Here is a 17,252-nt window from a genome sequence, read left to right as displayed (position 1 = left end):
TCCAGGGAACAGAGCGTGATTCTACAAGGCTTTGTTAGGCCTTTGCTCAAAACCAGGTGGTAGTTAGTGTTGAATAAACAAGATAAAAGGTCCCATGTGTTTCTCTTCTTGTCACTGATATCTTGACACAGGAGCATGCTCCACCATGTGAGATGTAAACATTGGGAATCTCACTGTAGAAAACACCACTTGAGGGCAGACTGGGCATGTGTTTTAGAAAGTTCGATTCCTGCACCTGACTGAGGCAGCCTTGAGCGAGCATGGGAGCGAGCCCTGGTCAGGAGTACCATGGTGAGGCTTGCACACGGAGCCAGAGTATCCTAAAGGAAGCCGTAATCGGGTATTAGAACAAAATGATTCCTAGGAAAGAAACTAGAGATTGGTTAAACTTAGGTGAAGAGAAGCGCACGCCGTGTAGCAGGACGTGCACAGGTGGTGAGAGCCGCAGCCAGGGGTTTCTTGTGGCTTAGCTCATGCTGATAAGGCCAGCCTCCCCGAGTCAGCTCGTAAATTTTAATCATGATGCGACAGAAATTTTAATGCTGTTATTTTTAGAGCTTATTAAAATGCGTTTAAATGTCATTTGCAAGAGTGAACTTCTTAGCCCTTTATCCAGAACCTTATATTTTACTGCAAAACAAATTTTAAAAATGCATTTTAAATTTAAAAATGATTCTCTTATTTTTATGTGCTATTTCCCTGAAAATATAATAACCTGCCAGTGATAGGACTGAATTGTTCTAGAAGTTTCCTGAGGTTGGAAACAGCTCTGCTCTCTGTGAGAGCTGGAGCCCTAATGGCCAGTGCTGTGGCTCTGCCGGTGCCCACTTGCCCTCTGTTGCCTGTCCTCTGCAGGATGCAGGCAGCCAGCAGGTTGGGTTTCTGCTGGGCAGCTGTGGTGTCACCCTGGCCCTGACTACAGATGCGTGTCAGAAGGGCCTGCCCAAGTCACAGACGGGAGAGGTGGTGACTTTCAAAGGTGAGCCTCCAGGTGGTGCCGCTGGGCCTGCTCTCCGGGAAGTGCACTCAGTGAGTCTCGGCTTTTGTCTGCTTCAGTGTCTCTACCCCTTCTGTCCACGGTTGTGGCCACTGGCTAGATTTACCTATTTAAATGAAGCAAAATGAAGTGAGACTAAACTTGGCTAATGGGCGTGTGTTGGATGCGTGTTGAACGCAGGCTCCTGCTGTGGGGAGCAGGGCCCTCCAACTCCAGCGCAGTGTTCCTGTCTGCTGTCACAGGCTGGCCCCCCCTCGCCTGGCTGGTGATTGATGGGAAGCATTTGGCCAAACCCCCCAAGGACTGGCTCCCTCTGGCTCAGGACACTGGGGCTGGGACTGCCTACATCGAGGTGAGTGAGCCCCACACGTGTGTCCCCATGGGTTAGCTGCTATGTGTCATAACCTCAGGTCGAAGTTCCCCTTAGGGGTTGTCTCTGCCCTGGAAAGAGGAAGTGTCCTACAGGACCTTGTGCAGACCTTAGGTTCTATCCTGGGCACCTGCTGGGTTCCTGGAGACTGGCCTGATGTGTGAAGAGCTTCGGGGTAGCCCTGCCACTGCCCCGGTGCCCCATCAGCCTTCATTCTGCTCACACAGTCTCCGGGATGCCACATGACACTCTTTCTCCTTGAAACCTTTCAGTATAAGACCAGCAAAGAAGGCAGCACCGTGGGGGTCACGGTGTCCCACACATCCCTGCTGGCACAGTGCCGGGCTCTGACCCAGGCCTGCGGGTACTCAGAAGGTAAGCGCGCACGTGGCAGCATGGAAGCCCTTCCACCCCACGCAGTCCTAAGCACCCATCTTGCCTGAGATTGTCCCTGCAGTGTGGTGTCCAGCCTGGAGGCCTGTGCCCTTTCCTCCAGCCGCCACGTGGGCAGCCGTGCTGGCAACATGAGACCAGACATGTTGCAGACCTGGTGACCCCTCAGGGCCATTTCGGCCAGTGCACAGGTATTGACTTAGAGGCTGCACACAGGGGAGTTGTGTGTCTGTGATGGGCTGCCTCTGAGACGGGCAGAGCTCTTGGTGAGGCGTGCTTTTGCCAGGTGCCCTCTCACATCTACTGTCCTGCAGGTAAACACTTGGGTGGGTCTTTGTGATCATAGGTTACCTCTTGGGAAAGAACAGGCAGCTCCCAGTTTTACTGTTGAATATCAGGTATTTAGCCTAGAGAAATATTGTAAATTGATTTTTAAATCAATGTTTTATATTGATAGATAATTGGTATTTATAGGGTCCAATGTGAGAAATGTTTTTAGGACCTTCCAAGTGGACCCAGGTAGTTTTCTTTCATAGTAAATGCTCGAATAAAACCTGGAAGTAACATCAAATAGCTCAAGCTTCAGTGGAGACTTGGGAGAGGTTCTGGGTGTTTTCCAGGGATCTCTTCCTCTTGGGACCCAGAGCTGGCCTAATGTGTGCCACCTGACATGACCTTGTGCTGCTGCAGGCATCACGGTTCAGAACAGCAGCTTTACAGCACTCAGGGTGACCCTCCTGTCCCTGGTTCTCCCAGCATCTGCTTTGAGCTCCTGGGTAGCCTTGGCCTTTGGACCCCAGGGTCTGTCCTCTGCCCCCTGAGAGGTGGCAGGCAGAGGCCTTGGCCTGGGTTCCTCCCCTGGAGAAGAGAGGGGTAGCTTCTGGAAGGCGGCTTAAGCCACCAGCTCTTCAGGAGGGGCATAGGACTATGGCCTCTGGGTGGAGAGCTGGGGATCTGTGTGATGAGAGGCAAGTGTCTGTGTCAGTCCTATACCTCACCTTTTGATTCTGAGGAGTGTCCACTCAGGGTGTCTGGTGAAGCAGGTGGCCACTGTCCCGCAGCTTTTTCAGGATCTGACTTTCCCTGTCTTTAGATCCGTGATCAGCAAGGTTCTCTACTTCAGTTCAGAGCTGTATGTTTCCGGGAATTTGACAGACCACCAAGATCACTGGTTGGTTAGTGCATTGTGTCTGAAAGTGCCATTCTGGTCCTTAAGCTCTGTCGTGTTGGTGGTATACTCATCTTGGAATTTCTCTAGAACACACACAGCACAGCTGGTTATGGTGGTGCACACCTGTTATCCAGCAACTCAGGAGGCTGAGGCATGGTGATCACATGTGTGAGGCAGGCTGGGCAACTTAGCAAGGACCTGTCTCAAAAAATGTAAAGGGCTGGAGTGTAGCCCAGAGATAAAGCAAGAGAGATCCTGGCCTTTTGGTTCAATCCCCAGTACCAAAAGAGAGAAAAAGGAACACAGCTGCTGGTTGTTAATCTCCTTGTGTGCTTTCAGCTGACACGCTAACAAACGTGCTGGACTTCAAGAGGGATGCTGGTCTGTGGCACGGCGTGTTGACGGTGAGTGCTGTTGACTGTCCTGTCTTGTTCCAAGAGATGTGCTGGGCCCTGAGGGAGTGGGGTGAGGATGCGCTGTTCTGTTGGCTTCTGCCAGGGCTGTGCTGCTCACCCAGTGGGTCTGTTTTTCCTGCAGAGCGTCATGAACAGGATGCATGTGGTCAGCATCCCGTACGCGCTCATGAAGGCCAACCCACTCTCCTGGATCCAGAAAGTGTGCTCCTACAAAGGTACAGCACCATGCTGCGCGCTACCCTCTTGGACGTCTCTGAACTGCGTTTGTGGATTACAAACAATAAAGCCAGAAAGTAGGACCATGGGTGCAAGTGGCCCTTGGCCGAGCAGGTCAGCCTGTGCAAGGCAGCAGCCATTCAGAAAGGAGCAACCGAGCTTACTATCTGAATGCTCTTAATCTGAATTTAGGGTTTTTGAAGTGACCAGTGACAAAGCTTTGATAGGTGGAATGACTTGTGGTGAGATGGGGTACCAGCAGGGCCCTGTTTCCCGACCCCAGTGGTCAGTGTGCCCCCAGGACGGAGGGGGCCATGGCACAGGTAGCTGGCTCGGCTCAGACCTCCCCTGTGAGCCTGGTAGAGCCGCATGCCTGAGGCCCAGACTCTCCCTGCCTGTGTAACAAAGTATGCTGTGGGGTAGGTTCCAAGCAGGGTCTGACCGCAGCTGTCTGTTCATCCAGCTTTACTGAGGGAACTGAAGCCTGCAGGAAGGGGTGGAGTCAGAGCCTAGCCAGGCTTCCCTCTCCTCTGTACCTGGAGGCTGGCCAACCTGGCAGGGCAGGCAGCACTGCGGTGCAGACAGTGGCTGTCATCAACCAGGGCTAGCAACTCGGGAGAGACGTATGAGGCCACACAGGCAAGTGTGTGTAGAGCAAGGTGAGCTCCAGAGAACAGTGAAGTAGAGGTGGCTCTGAGTCTGTCACCTCAGATGGCATCTCAGAGTTGACTTCTGAGGAGAAGGTGTGGGCAGGTCAGGCAGCTGTGAGAGAAAGCTGCAGGCAGCACAGGGGCTGGACGCAGGCCCCGGCCCCCTGGGGCCTGCCTCTGCATGGGTGGAGGAGGTGAGCCAGAGGAGGAGGCTGCGCCTTGCAGCACGTGCTCTCTCTCTCTCTGCAGCCCGGGCTGCGCTGGTGAAGTCCCGCGACATGCACTGGTCTCTGCTGGCTCAGCGAGGGCAGAGGGACATCAGCCTCAGCTCACTGCGGATGCTGATTGTGGCCGATGGTGCCAACCCATGTGAGTAGGCCAGCCCTCAGTGTCCCCTTCCGCAGACCTGGGCTCTCCAGGGAGTCTGGATACCCTCTGGAAGTAGAATCTGTGGAGAAACAAAATTAAGCCCCTTTCATGTCAGTGTCACGTAAAACACAAAAGTCGTAGGATGTGCCTGGCATCTGTGCTTACTGCCGCTGCGCTGCACTGCACGTCTCATGCCTATTGGTTAAGGTGCTGACTTTAAAAGCAGTTTTAACCATCCATAGAATGCAACTTGACATGTCGTCTTTTTTTTTTTTTTTTTTTTTCGGTACTGGGGATTGAACTCAGGGGCACTTGATCACTGAGCCACACCCCAGCCCTGTTTCGTATTTTATTTAGAGACAGGCTCTCACTGAGTTGCTTAGCGCCTTGCTTTTGCTGAGGCTGGCTTTGACCTCGAGAGTCTCTGGGATTGTCGGGTCATCTTTCTTAAGAGAGCACCAGAATGTGCAGGCAACGGGGTCCTCTCTTCCTTGGCCTATTCCCCACTGCTCTGGCTCCTGGCCAGCTTCTCCAGCTGGGATGGCTCTTCTTCCTACGTGCATGCCTGTCCCGCCCCACGTTGCCCCAGACGGAGATCCTGTGGCTGTGGCCTGAGCCCTCAGACCTTCCTGTGCACAGTGGTGGACTGCAGAGGCTGCCGGGGACCCTGGAGCAGGCTCAGGTGGCCCTTGCGGAGCAGGGCTGTTGTGTGGACTGTGCCTGCTGACCAGGTGGCAGAAGTTTCTCGGTGACTGAACTTGTATCAGCCAATGTATCAGTCCCCTACCTTGAGAGAGCAGGTGGGGCACACAGCACCCCAAACCCTCTCATTTCTTTGGTTCACATTGGAGCTGAATGGGGCCTGCCTTAGTCCTGGGGTGCTGCTCTTGTCTGGCTACCTCCTTCTTCCCAGCCTGCCATTAGCAGTCCTGCTGCCTGAGGCCATTTTGGGACCTTGGTCCTTGAAACCAAGTCAGAGCTCACCACTCCTTCCAGGGCTACCTCCTCTTGACAGCCCTGCCCTACCACTAGCTATCTGGGCTCCCATGTGTCTTCCACTCTCTGGTCCCTCTTGATGTCCCCTCCTCCCTTATGGTACTGAACAATAAGTGGTCATCCTCTTTCCTCTGCAGAGTGTGAAGGCTGAGGGCCCTGTGGGTGGCCCTTCCTTTCTGTGCACCCCTGAGGTAGAAGAGGTTTGCAATGAATCCGTGGGTGGTCACAAGGCCATGCTGACTCAAGCCCTGAGCAGGCAGGAGCTGACATCACACATCACCAGCACCCACTCCTAAGGCCTGCCGTCCCTGGCTGTGACAGGACCCTCCCAAGAAGAGGAAAAGCCAAGGGCTAGGGCGCAGAGGTAGTCCTGCTGCCAGCATGCAGACTGCACAGCTCAGGGCTCCTCCCGCACCACGGGCCATCAGTGCCCGGCATGGTCTTGATGCGGCAGAATGTTTGGGCTACAGGCATCCCTCAGCCGACTCTGTTGGCCCAGGACATGAAGCACAAGGACCGTCCACCACTGTCCATGAGAAGACAGAGAGGGCAAAGCCTCTAAGGAGCACGAGGCTGGGGAAAGCCTCTGACTTGCTGCAACTGGAAGTATTTCATGTGCCCCCTGCACACAGCCCACCTTGCAGGCAGGCTGCCCTGAGTTGTGGCGGTGACCTTTCCTAGCGGGGCTGTGTGCTCAGGGGGACCTGGCTGGCAGGTGCATCTGCCAGGCCTGTGGCCTAGAGTCTTACCATCCCCCAGTGCCTTCACATCATGCCATTGATCCCCAGGGTCCATATCTTCCTGCGATGCCTTCCTCAATGTCTTCCAGTCCCGAGGCTTGAGGCCAGAGGCCATCTGCCCCTGTGCCAGTTCTCCTGAGGCACTGACAGTCGCCATCCGCAGGTAAGCCCATCCCAAAACCTTCCACAGCAGGTCTGTCCTGACGCCCTGGCACCTCAGGGTTCCAGGCTGCTGTGCAGCAGTGCTGCTCGGGCCCAGCCCCTTGCAGCCCAGACATATGCTGGGCGTGGGAGGGTGGCTCCCTCAGCTGTCTGGGACCCTGCGGCGTCGGGCATGTGCTTTCCTAAGTGCTTCCTCCCCAGGCAGTCTTGCCATTGCATCCTTGGCCTCAGTGAACATACTCCTGATGAGCTGTCCCTTGTTCACAACTGGCCAAGGATGGGCCTGGAGAGGTGCCAGCCCCTGACCCTGACCCTCATAGGTCCCAGCACCACCTGGTTGTTGCCATGGTGGTCTGTGGCAGCATGGTCAGTGGTGTTGGGAGGCCACAGACACCTGAGCTCCTGGCTCTGGGCTCCTCCTGGGTCCCGTGCACATGCCACTTTGCTCCTGCTCTCATGCCCAACCTGCCCAGCAGCTCCTGTGGGCTGCAGGCCGTTACCCACAGCTGAGGGTCTTCATTAGCTTCCTGCTCCAGCACTGTCCTTGCAGAATTACCTCAGTGCAGGCCAGGTGCTCACAGATACCGCCTGTGGAGCAGCCTGCGTTCTAAGGTAGCATTAGAAACCCCTTTGCCCTTCACATTGAATCACCCCTCATTCCTTTGTTCTGGGGTGACTTGTTTCTGTTGGTATATATACACAGTGGAACATGGCTCAGCGTTAAGAGAATAAAATCATGGCACTTGCAGGTAAATGGGTGAGTTGGAGAGTATCAGGCTAAGTGAAGAAGCCAAACCCCCAAAACCAAAGGCCGAGTGTTTTCTTTGATATGAGGATGCTGACTCATAATGGCGATGGGGGGGCAAAGGGAACGGATGGGATGGGAGGGGGCGTGGGGGTAGGAAAGACGGTGGAATGAGTCAGACATCATTACCCCAAGTCCACGTATGAAGACACGAATGGTGTGAAAATACTCTGTGTACAGCCCGTGACTTGGAAAATCGTGCTCCGTGTGTGCAATGTGAAGTGAATTGCATTCTGCCCTCATATATAACAAACTAGAATAAATAAATGATTTTAAAAAGGAGAAAGAAGTGCCTTTGCCCTTCACACTGGACCCCCTCGTTCCTTTGTTCTGGGAGACCTTGTCATCGTTCCTCCCTGAGCAAGTGCTGCACTGGGTTCCTCAGGGCTCTGGTCAGCCTCTGCCCAGCTGGTGGCTCACAGTGGCTGGGGTCTCCTGGTGTTCCTGTGGGCAGGCTGTGGGCCGCTCTGCTCAGCCTCTGTGCTGTGTGGGGAGAGGGTGGCAGCTCTGCAGTATGCAGGCTCAGGCCACCCTCGTGGCTCTTCCTGGCCCCCTCAAGCGCCCTCATGCATATAACCTCAGCCTCTGTGAGCGGACTCTAGCAAGCATCCTGAGATCATCCACGTGGAAGCCGAGTCACCTTTTTTTTTTTTCAATCGTCAGTAGACCTTTATTTAATTAATTTATTTGCGTATTTATACGTGTTGCTGAGGATCGAACCCAGGGCCTCACACATGCTAGGCAAGCACTTTACCGCTGAGCTACAGCCCCCGCCCCCTGAGTCACCTTTATGTCCTCCCTGGGAAGTCACGGTGCCATTTCTCAGGGATGGAGGCGCATCAGGGCTCGCTGTCCCAGGAGTTTTGAAACAGTCTGATGGTCCCTGGCACCGAGCAGCTGCTTTGCTGTGGTCTGGGGCTGCTGGCCAGGTGAGTGCCATCCCTGAGCCAGCCTGCTGGTGCTCTTATTTCCAGGCCGCCTGACCTGGGGGGACCTCCTCCAAGGAAAGCTGTGCTGTCCATGCATGGCCTGAGCTACGGCGTGGTCAGAGTTGACACTGAGGAGAAGCTGTCTGTCCTCACTGTCCAGGACGTGGGCCAGGTGATGCCTGGAGGTAAGGCCACCAGAGCAGCCGCCCGCTGCAGCCGACACAGGCTGCCTGGGCGGTGCTCTGGAAGCATGTCCACGTCCAGGATGCTCAGAACTGCTTTCCATCTGTACGGTGCTTTTCGACCTCTCCCTCCCTTTCTGTTAAGTTTGGGGACGAGGTGAAACACAGCCGTGCTGGTGATCAGTGAAGTCGACCTGTGGTCATGCTGTGGTGCTCGGTGCTGGCCCGAGCTTCATGCCTCCTGGCCCGGTGCCTGTGCGGAGACTTGGAGGAGGTCACGCTGGCCAGTGACTTGCTGTCAAGATTCCCAAGGGGCACTTGTGAGAGGGGGCTGGTGAGGAGGTATCCCAGAAGTTCCTGTGGCTTCCAGAGAGACCCACGTGCCCTCCCACAGAGTTGGCCTGTGGGCCAGAGGTCACGGGAATGGTGGGATCACAGCCCCGTGGCAGTGCAGCAAGGAGGGAGGCGAGCAGCATGTCCATGGTGCAGTCTCACTGAGGAAGCAGCATAGAGCCTGGCCCTGGAGGCCCTTGGCGATTCCCTGGCTCTGAGGTTGCCACCTCTGTGACAGCCTGCTGGGGCCCATAGGCAGCTCTCTTGCTCTTTTGGTGATATCTAGAGGCATCCAGTCACCCTTGTCCCTGTGCTGTCTGCCTGTGTCAGGTCACAGGACGTGCAGGCCACCTGGCATCCTGGCCTGGCTGCAGCCCTCCCTGCAGCCTGTCTGCACAGGTGGCCTTGTTGACAGGCATGGGCTTCTCAGGTGCAGTGCTGGGAGCTCCAGTGGAGAGCCATGGACAACACCTGACCAGGGGTGAATGCACAGTGCCCCCAGGTGTTGTGTGCACATTCCCCTCCCAGGTGTTGTGTGTACGTCCCCCCTGCCAGGTGCTAACCCCAACCCCCCATGTGAGTATGCACAGTCCCCCCAGGTGTTGTGTGCACATCACCCCCTGCCACGTGTGAGTATGCGCAGTGCCCCCCAGGTGTGAGTTCACATGCCCCCTCAAGTGTTGTGTGTATGGTGCTCTCCCAGGTGTTGTGTGCGCAGTACTCCCCCTAGGCCTTACTCTACTTTCTGGGCCCCTGTGTGGGCCCTGGCTGTGCCCATGTGTGTGGACTGGCCAATGTGAACAGTCCCAGTGATTTCTTGTTTTGGCAGTTCCTTAGCCTCCCACTGTGTTGCCCCCACGGTGTCCGTGTCCACTGTCGTCTGAAGTGGCTTGTGGCAATGTGTGTCTCTGTGCATGTCTGAGCCTGTTGCCTTGGAGCTCCGCCCCAGGCTGGTGAGCCACACAGGCACCTCCTGCACTGTGGCTGTGCCTCCAGCTTCTGTCACTTGAGAGGCCAGTCCTTTGACAGGGCTTATTATATTAGCGACCTGCTGTGCTCTGAAGTCACCTTACACTGCCCTTCCTCTGCCTTCTGTTTTTGTGGCACAGGGCACGTAGCCCAGGGCCTCAGGCATGCTCGGCAGGAACTCACCACAGACCTCATCCTGGCCCTCTACTGCCTGTAACTAGTGTCATGTGACATGGGAAGACTTGATAACTAGGTGGAGTGTGTCTGTACACATTTACGTCATAAGTCTTACAAGAACTTGTGGTTTCTGTAATGTTTCCCTAACCTCAAATATGGCAGCAGCAAGTAGGGCTTTGTGGGTGATCCGCTGACATAAATTCTTTACTCATGGCTGTGAATGTCTTTCTCTTTTTAGCTAGTGTGTGTGTTGTGAAGGTTGAAGGTACCCCGTATCTTTGCAAGACTGATGAAGTTGGAGAGATCTGTGTTAGTTCCAGTGCAACTGGAACAGCATACTACGGATTACCTGGAATCACAAAGAATGTGTTTGAGGTTCGTGCCTTTTCCTGGTCTTTGTGTTGAAGTCAAGACCCCACTGGTGTTGATGGGGCCCTGGGGTGCAGGGCACCGGAGGCTGCGATTGCTGCTGTAGGTGCACTCTACCCTGAACAGGGGAGGCTGGGACAGCCTGGCCAGCAGGAAGGCCTAGAGAGGCCTCTGCTGAGTTTGCCTCTTTACAACACTCATCGCTCATACTAAGTCTGGTGAGGCCAGCCAGGTATAGCCAGGCACCGGGCAGACATAGACGTGAGGGCCACCTGAGCCCTGCTTCAGGAACCGTTCAGGCAATGGAGGAATCCGACCCATAAAACAGGGCAGGAGGCCAGGGACCTTGGGAGTCCAGGCCACAGCCTTGCGGTCTCTCACTCCACAAAATACGGGTATTTTCACAGCTCTGTGTTATGGAGGGTGGGGGGGGGTCTCACCTGCCCACCAGTCCACAGCCTGACGTCTCCTGCTCTGTACAGACTGTCCCTGTCACGGTAGGAGGAGCCCCTGTCTCTGAGAGGCCTTTCACCAGGACAGGCCTGCTGGGCTTCATTGGGCCTGTGAGTATGTCCTCTTGAACCAGGATGGCAGTTGGGGTGGACCAGGTGGGGGCAAGGGACACTTCACCTGAGTTCTGTGTGCCCCAGTTGGTCATGCTGACCGTGCCTGCATGTGGCGTTATCTGTGTGCAGGGCTGTCCACACCCCTGTGAGACCAACCTGCAGACCATACACAGCCTGGGGGTTGCTGGAGGTGGGCCAGGGTGCCAGGTGCATGGACGTGATGCTGCTCTTTACCACTCTGGGTGTCTGAAGTTTTTAGATTTGCTTTGTAACGTCTGACCCCACAATTCTCAGCAGGGTGGTCTCACTCCCAGCTCCCAGGAGACATTAAGGTGTCGTTGCTTGGGGAGGGGAGTGCCACTGTCAGCTCATGGGTCTCTAGAGGCCAGCGTGCTGCTCAGCATGTGCCTTGTGGGGCTCAGTGCCTGTGACAGGATGGTCAGCCCAGGGTATCAGGTGCCACGCTCAGGAACCCTGCCCTCAGCCAGTGGCTTCCAGTGTCCTTTGTGGGTTTCACCCAGGACCTGAAGCCCTCGGAGTCTGGCTTACCCCCAGGCCGCCACACCTCCCAGCAGCTTCCCTCACCCGTAGCAGGTTAGCCCTCACCTGCAGCCGTTGCTCGCCTTAGTGCCTGAGGGTGCTGCAGCACTCTGCACCCTATGTTGAGAGGCACTGGGTTTAGGTGGGGCTGACCACACCCCTCCCTAGGACAACCTGGTCTTCGTCGTGGGCAAGCTCGACGGGCTGATGGTCGTGGGAGTCCGCCGACACAATGCAGACGACGTCGTGGCCACTGCTCTGGCTGTGGAGCCCATGAAGTTTGTCTACAGAGGCAGGTGATGCGCTGCAGACCCTGCACCCTGGGTTTCAGATCCCCTCCAGTTAACGTTTGGGAAGTCGGTGCAGTGGAAAGAAAGCCAGTAAATCTAGGTTTGCAAAACCTAAGAATTTCTGTATATCAGAAAAACATCACAAAGGAAAAGATAAGTGTTTGCAACAGCAATACCAGAGTTAATGTCTGCACTACCCAAGGAGTTTGTTCACTTCCTTAAGAGAGCCAGGCCCAGGTAGGCGTATAATGGGGCAGAGGGCAAGGGTCAGCCAGCCCTGGGCAGGTGAGGAGACAGACGAGGTTCAGCCTCCTCCGACCTTAGAAGCGCAGATGGAAACAGAGCAGCCCTGTGCTCTGTTGACTCCTGTGCAGTGAGACTGGGGACAGGCACGGTGCCATTGCTGCCAGGTGACGATGTGCCTAGCTTCTCTGCATGTGGTGAGGAAGGAACTTAGGGGGTCTCGCTGCGTCTGAGCAGACTGCTGCGTCTCTGGGAGGGGGTTTCCTCCAGCTCCTCCTTGTCCTGGAGGAGCCCTTGTCCTCAGGGGTCTGCTCAGCTGGCCACCACTCCAGGTTTTATTCTTCCCAAAGGAGTACCTCTGGCTACTCAAACAAGGTCCCTGTGAGCCAGGCCAAGCCCTGCCTTTGTACCTGAAAGGAATCATCAAGGGATTCTGTCAGATGAACCGCTGGCCCTTCCTCTGGGTCGGGTGTAGAGAAGCTCCAGAGGGCCGCAGGGGCTGTGAGACCCCCCCACTCAGAAAGGCCCTCAGGCAGGCTGTGTGGGCCCATGTCTGTAGGAAGGGCAGCCCCAGCCTGGGTGCAAGTGCCTTGCCAACAGCCTGCCCCTCGCGGGGACCCTGTGGGTGCAGGTGTGTGGGAGGATGGCATCAGGGTACCCTCACCCTGCTTCTCGGGTGAGCTGGGGAGGCTGCCTCATGTGCAGTGGCTTCCTGAATTGATAAGTGATGCCAGCCAGGTGGTCAGCAGGGGCGGGGTGATTGCATCTGCAGACAGTTAGGCTGTTGGCCCCCAGGGGGGCTGAGGAGTACAGGGTCCTAAAGCGAAGCCATAGCCAATGGCCTGTGTGTGCTCTTGGAAGAAGACACAGTAGATGCATGAGGACAGCTGGGCAGGGAGGGACACCTGGCAAGCCAGGTAAGAAGCTGCTCAGAGTGCAGAGAGAAAGCTCAAAGGCTGTAGGGGTGAGGAGAGGAGGGCCTCGGGTGGTGGCTGTGGGAAGGGGTGCTGGAGGGCAGGGCAGGCAGGAGGCGCACCCTGGATGCGCTGGCACAGGGGCTGCTGTGCCAGGAAGCCAGGCAGACACCTCAGGCAGCACAGGGACCTGCATGGGTTTCAGTGAAGTATGTCTCCCCAGCACAGGATCCTCAGCGATTTTACCACAAAACAAGGCGTATCGAGAACACTGTTAGACAAGGCATTAAGAGAAGTGCATTAGGATGTGCTACGGAGAGGCCAGTGAGGGACATACTGGGCCAGGTCTCAGAAGCACTGTGGGGGGTGTCAGGTGTGTGGGTTGGTGTGTGTGGTGCGTGTCAGGTGTCAGGGTTGGTGTTTGTGGCGCATGTGTGTGTGTGGCTGTGGTGTGTATGCAGGAAGTGGTGGTGTGCATGGGATTTGTGCACAGTGTGTGTGCTGCTAAAGGACAGAACGAGAACGTGTGCCGTAAAAGCTCAGAAGGGACTGCTGCCTCGGAGCAGGAGGGGTCTGGTGGGAGACCCGCTTCTCACTGCCCAGGGAAAAGGTAGGAGGAAAGGGCAGCAGGGGAGGAGATGGTGAGATCGCTGAGGCCAGACATAGGGCTGGCCCACGCTTGTCCATGCCAGCGAGCCGAGAGGTGAGCCGGTGCAGAGCGGAGCGCCTGGGGTTGAGGACCGCACGAGCTTCTGACCAGGAGCTGCACGAGCCAGTGAGGCACCCGCATCAGTGCTGGAACAGGGGCCGTGCTGATGCTCCGTGCCGAAGGCTCTCCTGTCATATGCTGGGCCTCTCCCCTGCCCCAAGGAGGCTAGGATGGGTCACTGTGCATTTGCTGTAGAGTTTGTTCACCAGGCTGACTGTGGTGAGGGCAAAGCACTTGTGTCCTCTGCTGTGTGGTCACTCTTGCCTGGTCCTCCCTCAGGATTGCTGTGTTCTCTGTGACCGTGCTGCATGATGACCGGATTGTCCTGGTGGCTGAGCAGCGGCCCGACGCCTCTGAGGAGGACAGCTTCCAGTGGATGAGCCGCGTGCTGCAGGTGGGTCCTTGGGAAGGGGACCCCGAGGCACTGGGGTGTGTGCATGCCACGGAGGTCGCAGGACCCCACACTGCAGTGTCATTTCCCTCTTTGATGTCTTTGCAGTACAGTATTCCACGGGTAGCAGGCGTGGACACCTGTGTGACGGCCCACGAACCCCTTCCCGGAGGCTGGGTCTTTTGTTTCCATATGAATTTTAGGATTTTCTTTCTAGTTCTGTGAAGAGTATTATACGACATTAACATTTTGGTGGGGATTGCATCAAATCTGTAGGTTTCTTTTGGCAATATGGCCATTTTAATGGTGTTTATTAGGCCTGTTCGTGACCATGGGAGATCTTTCATCTTATGTTCTCTTCTTCTATTTGTTTTTCCTTGTAGAGATCTTTCACCTACTTGGTTAGATTTATTCCTAGGTTTTTGTTTAGTTTTTTTGAGGCTATTGTGAATGGAATTATTTTTCTGATTTGTTTCTCATGAGTTTATTATTGGTATACAGGAAAGTTGTTGATTTATTTTTTTTGTATGTTGGTTTTGTATCCTGCTACTTTGATGAATTTGTTTATTAGCTCTAGAATCCTTTATATGGAGTCTTCAGGGTCTTCTAGGCATATGATAATATCTGCAAATAGGGATAATTAACTTCTTCCTTTCTTATTTATCCCCTTCCTTTCTTTCTTTTCCCTAATTGCTCTGGCTAAAATCTTAAATACTGTAATGAATAGGAATGATGAGAGCAGACATCCTTATTTCATTCCTGATTTAAAAGGAAATGCTTTCAGTTTTTCCTCATTCGGTGTAATGTTGGCTGTGGGGTTGTTACATATAGCCTTTATTATGTTGAGGTAGGTTCTTTCTATCCTTGGTTTCTTTAGGGTTTTTCTCATGAAGGATGTTGAATTTTGTCAATGGCTCTTTCTGCATCAGTTAAGATGATTACATGATTTTTGTCGTAACCCTAACCCCAAATAGATAAGACCAGAAAAGAACCTTTCTACTGTACATTATAGTTAAAATGCCAAAAACGCATATCAAAGAAAAAAATTTAAAACTGTAAGAGAGAAAGTGGAACCAATCAGAATAATAGCATCTTTCTCATCAGAAACCCGAGAGCCCAGAGGGGCATGCATGGCGTATCTCAAGCTCTGAAAAAAATGACTACCAATCTAGACTGCACTACACAGCAATGATATCCTTCAGAATCAAGGAAGAATCACGGACTGTCACCACCAAGCAGCACTGCAGAAGGTGCCGGAAAGGATTCTAAAAATAGACGAGGAGGATGAAAATAACCGGAAGGGCATGGAGAAAAATAGACCTTGTAAGAGGAGAGACGCAAGTGAAATGAAGAGCAAATTAAATTTCAGAAAGGGAACAAAATGACAAGAAGTAATACACAGTCTCTAGAAAACCACTGACGTATATGATCTTTAACCCTCCAGTTACAGGTCGCACACTGGTCACTGATATTGGCCAGATCAAGTTGTTGATATTGTGTGCGTGTACTAACATATAACAACAGGTCACACCATTAGGTACAACTATAATGTGCCCATAAAATATGGAAAAATACACTAAAAAAGACATACAGTGGGAGGCTGGATTTAAAAACCTATCTCGAGGGCTGGGGCTGTGGCTCAGTGGTAGAGCGCTTGCCTAGCACACGTGAGGCTCTGGGTTCAATCCTCAGCACCACATACAAAAATAAATAAAATAAAGTTATTATGTCCATCTACAACTAAAAATATTTAAAAACAAACAAACAAAAAAACCTGTCTCTGCTCTGTGTTGTCTACAAGAAGCCCACCTATGGGTAAGAGGTCCGCAGACTGGAAGTGAAAGAAGGGAAAACTATCCCCTGTGAATGGAATCTCAAAGCCAGTGGGAGGGGAGATGGGATACTGCTGGCGACAAAGGAGCAGTCCAAGAAGATGCAGCTGCGTCTTGTGTGTTCAGTGACCCAGTTTCATGAAGTGATGCTACACAACATAAGGGGCAGATAGAACCCAATACAACACCAATGGCTGACACCAGTGTGCCATCCTCACTGATGCAGAGGCCTTTCTGATGGAAATCAACGCACTGCAGGGTCAGTGCTTGTCATCAAATGGACTTGACAGACACCTACAGACTGTTTCATCCAACAAGAAGTGAACACTTCCTTTTAGTTGCTGAGAGAACTTACTCCGACATAGATCGTACGTTAGACCACAGAGCAAGTCTTAGCAGACGCAAGGAAAAAGATAAAATAAAAACAGCCCCTGGATCATAAAGAAATGAATTAGAAGTTAGCAACAAGAAAAATGATACAAACTGTAAAACACATGGAGCTTGAGTAATATACATCTGAATGATGGCCACGTGGAGAATGTCTGTCTGGTTCTCAAGGCTCAGAAAGTTTCCTGAGTCTTAAGTTGGGTGTCTTCGTGTTGCTCTAGAGTTCTTGTACATTTGGGGAATGAAGGGGCTGCTCAATCACTGAGCCACATCCCCGGGCCTTTTTATTTTTTATTTAGAGATGGTCTCACTAAGTTACTTAGAGCCTTGCTAAGTTGCTGAGGCTGGCCTTGAACTTGTGATCCTTCTGCCTCAGCCTCCCGAGTTGCTGGGATCACAGGTGTGTGCCACCATGCCTGGCTAGAGATCTTGTACATTCTATAGAGTTTCTAATTTTTCTTTTTTGCTGACTCTGTGATCAAGTTGTTTGTCTTCTACACCTGAAATTTCTCTTTTGCTTGATCTAGTTTATTGGTGAGACTTTTAACTGTTTTTTTTTTCCTTTCATTTTTCTTTTGTAGTTCTCCATGGACAGAATGCCTTTATTTTATTTGTTTATATGGTGCTGGGGATCAAACCCAGTGCCTCATACATGCTAGGCAATGCTCTGCCATGAGCTACAGACCCAGTCCTTAACTGGGTTTTTATTTGATTATTTGAGCATTCATTTCCAGGGTTCGAGTTTGGCTCCTTTTCACAGTCTCTCTATTGAAATGCTCTTTCATAACTATTTTGTTTCCTTTTGTGCATTCCTTAGGTATTTTTGTTCGTTGCTTCAGCAGTTGACTTTACAGCATTTCTTCCTTTGGCATCCAGGGTTGTTCCTGGAGGCTTCCAGTGCCTTGTTTTCTCAGGCCTCCTGTGTTTCTGTGTGGAGCTGTGAACATCTGCTGGGGTGGGTTTCTCCTCCACCTTAAAGTGAGGGCCTTTGTAGTGAGCTGTGCCCTGTGCCGTGTCCTGCCTGGGTTGTTTCTGTGTCCATGCACCCCTACTCAGTTCACAGTACTGGGACGCACCCTGCCTGCCAGGAGGGGGTGGCCAGCTGCAGGAGGTGGCCACCTGGGAATGATAGCATG

At 53.3% G+C, this 17,252-nt stretch overlaps 1 protein-coding gene across 7 annotated transcripts in view; it reads left to right on the top strand.

The window, feature by feature from the left end:
- Positions 1 to 17,252, top strand: part of Dip2a (disco interacting protein 2 homolog A) — a 91,420-nt gene that overhangs the window by 56,585 nt on the left and 17,583 nt on the right. For 6 of the 7 annotated variants that reach the window (XM_076868405.2, XM_076868404.2, XM_076868403.2 and 3 more), the window contains 12 exons: positions 856 to 979; positions 1,240 to 1,349; positions 1,640 to 1,742; positions 3,271 to 3,335; positions 3,469 to 3,562; positions 4,463 to 4,582; positions 6,367 to 6,481; positions 8,260 to 8,399; positions 10,114 to 10,250; positions 10,727 to 10,807; positions 11,519 to 11,646; positions 13,786 to 13,900. In XM_076868405.2, the coding sequence (XP_076724520.2) occupies positions 856 to 979; positions 1,240 to 1,349; positions 1,640 to 1,742; positions 3,271 to 3,335; positions 3,469 to 3,562; positions 4,463 to 4,582; positions 6,367 to 6,481; positions 8,260 to 8,399; positions 10,114 to 10,250; positions 10,727 to 10,807; positions 11,519 to 11,646; positions 13,786 to 13,900 (1,332 nt within the window). Of the gene's footprint in view, positions 1 to 855; positions 980 to 1,239; positions 1,350 to 1,639; positions 1,743 to 3,270; positions 3,336 to 3,468; positions 3,563 to 4,462; positions 4,583 to 6,366; positions 6,482 to 8,259; positions 8,400 to 10,113; positions 10,251 to 10,726; positions 10,808 to 11,518; positions 11,651 to 13,785; positions 13,901 to 17,252 lie in introns of those variants that run through there. The other variant, XM_076868407.1, reaches the window with a different exon arrangement.

This window comes from Callospermophilus lateralis, chromosome 10 (genome assembly GCF_048772815.1).
Source record: "Callospermophilus lateralis isolate mCalLat2 chromosome 10, mCalLat2.hap1, whole genome shotgun sequence".
Taxonomy (NCBI): Eukaryota; Metazoa; Chordata; class Mammalia; order Rodentia; family Sciuridae; genus Callospermophilus; species Callospermophilus lateralis.
The sequence above is the reverse complement of the archived record's forward strand: the minus strand, read 5'-3'. Positions and strand labels throughout refer to the sequence as shown.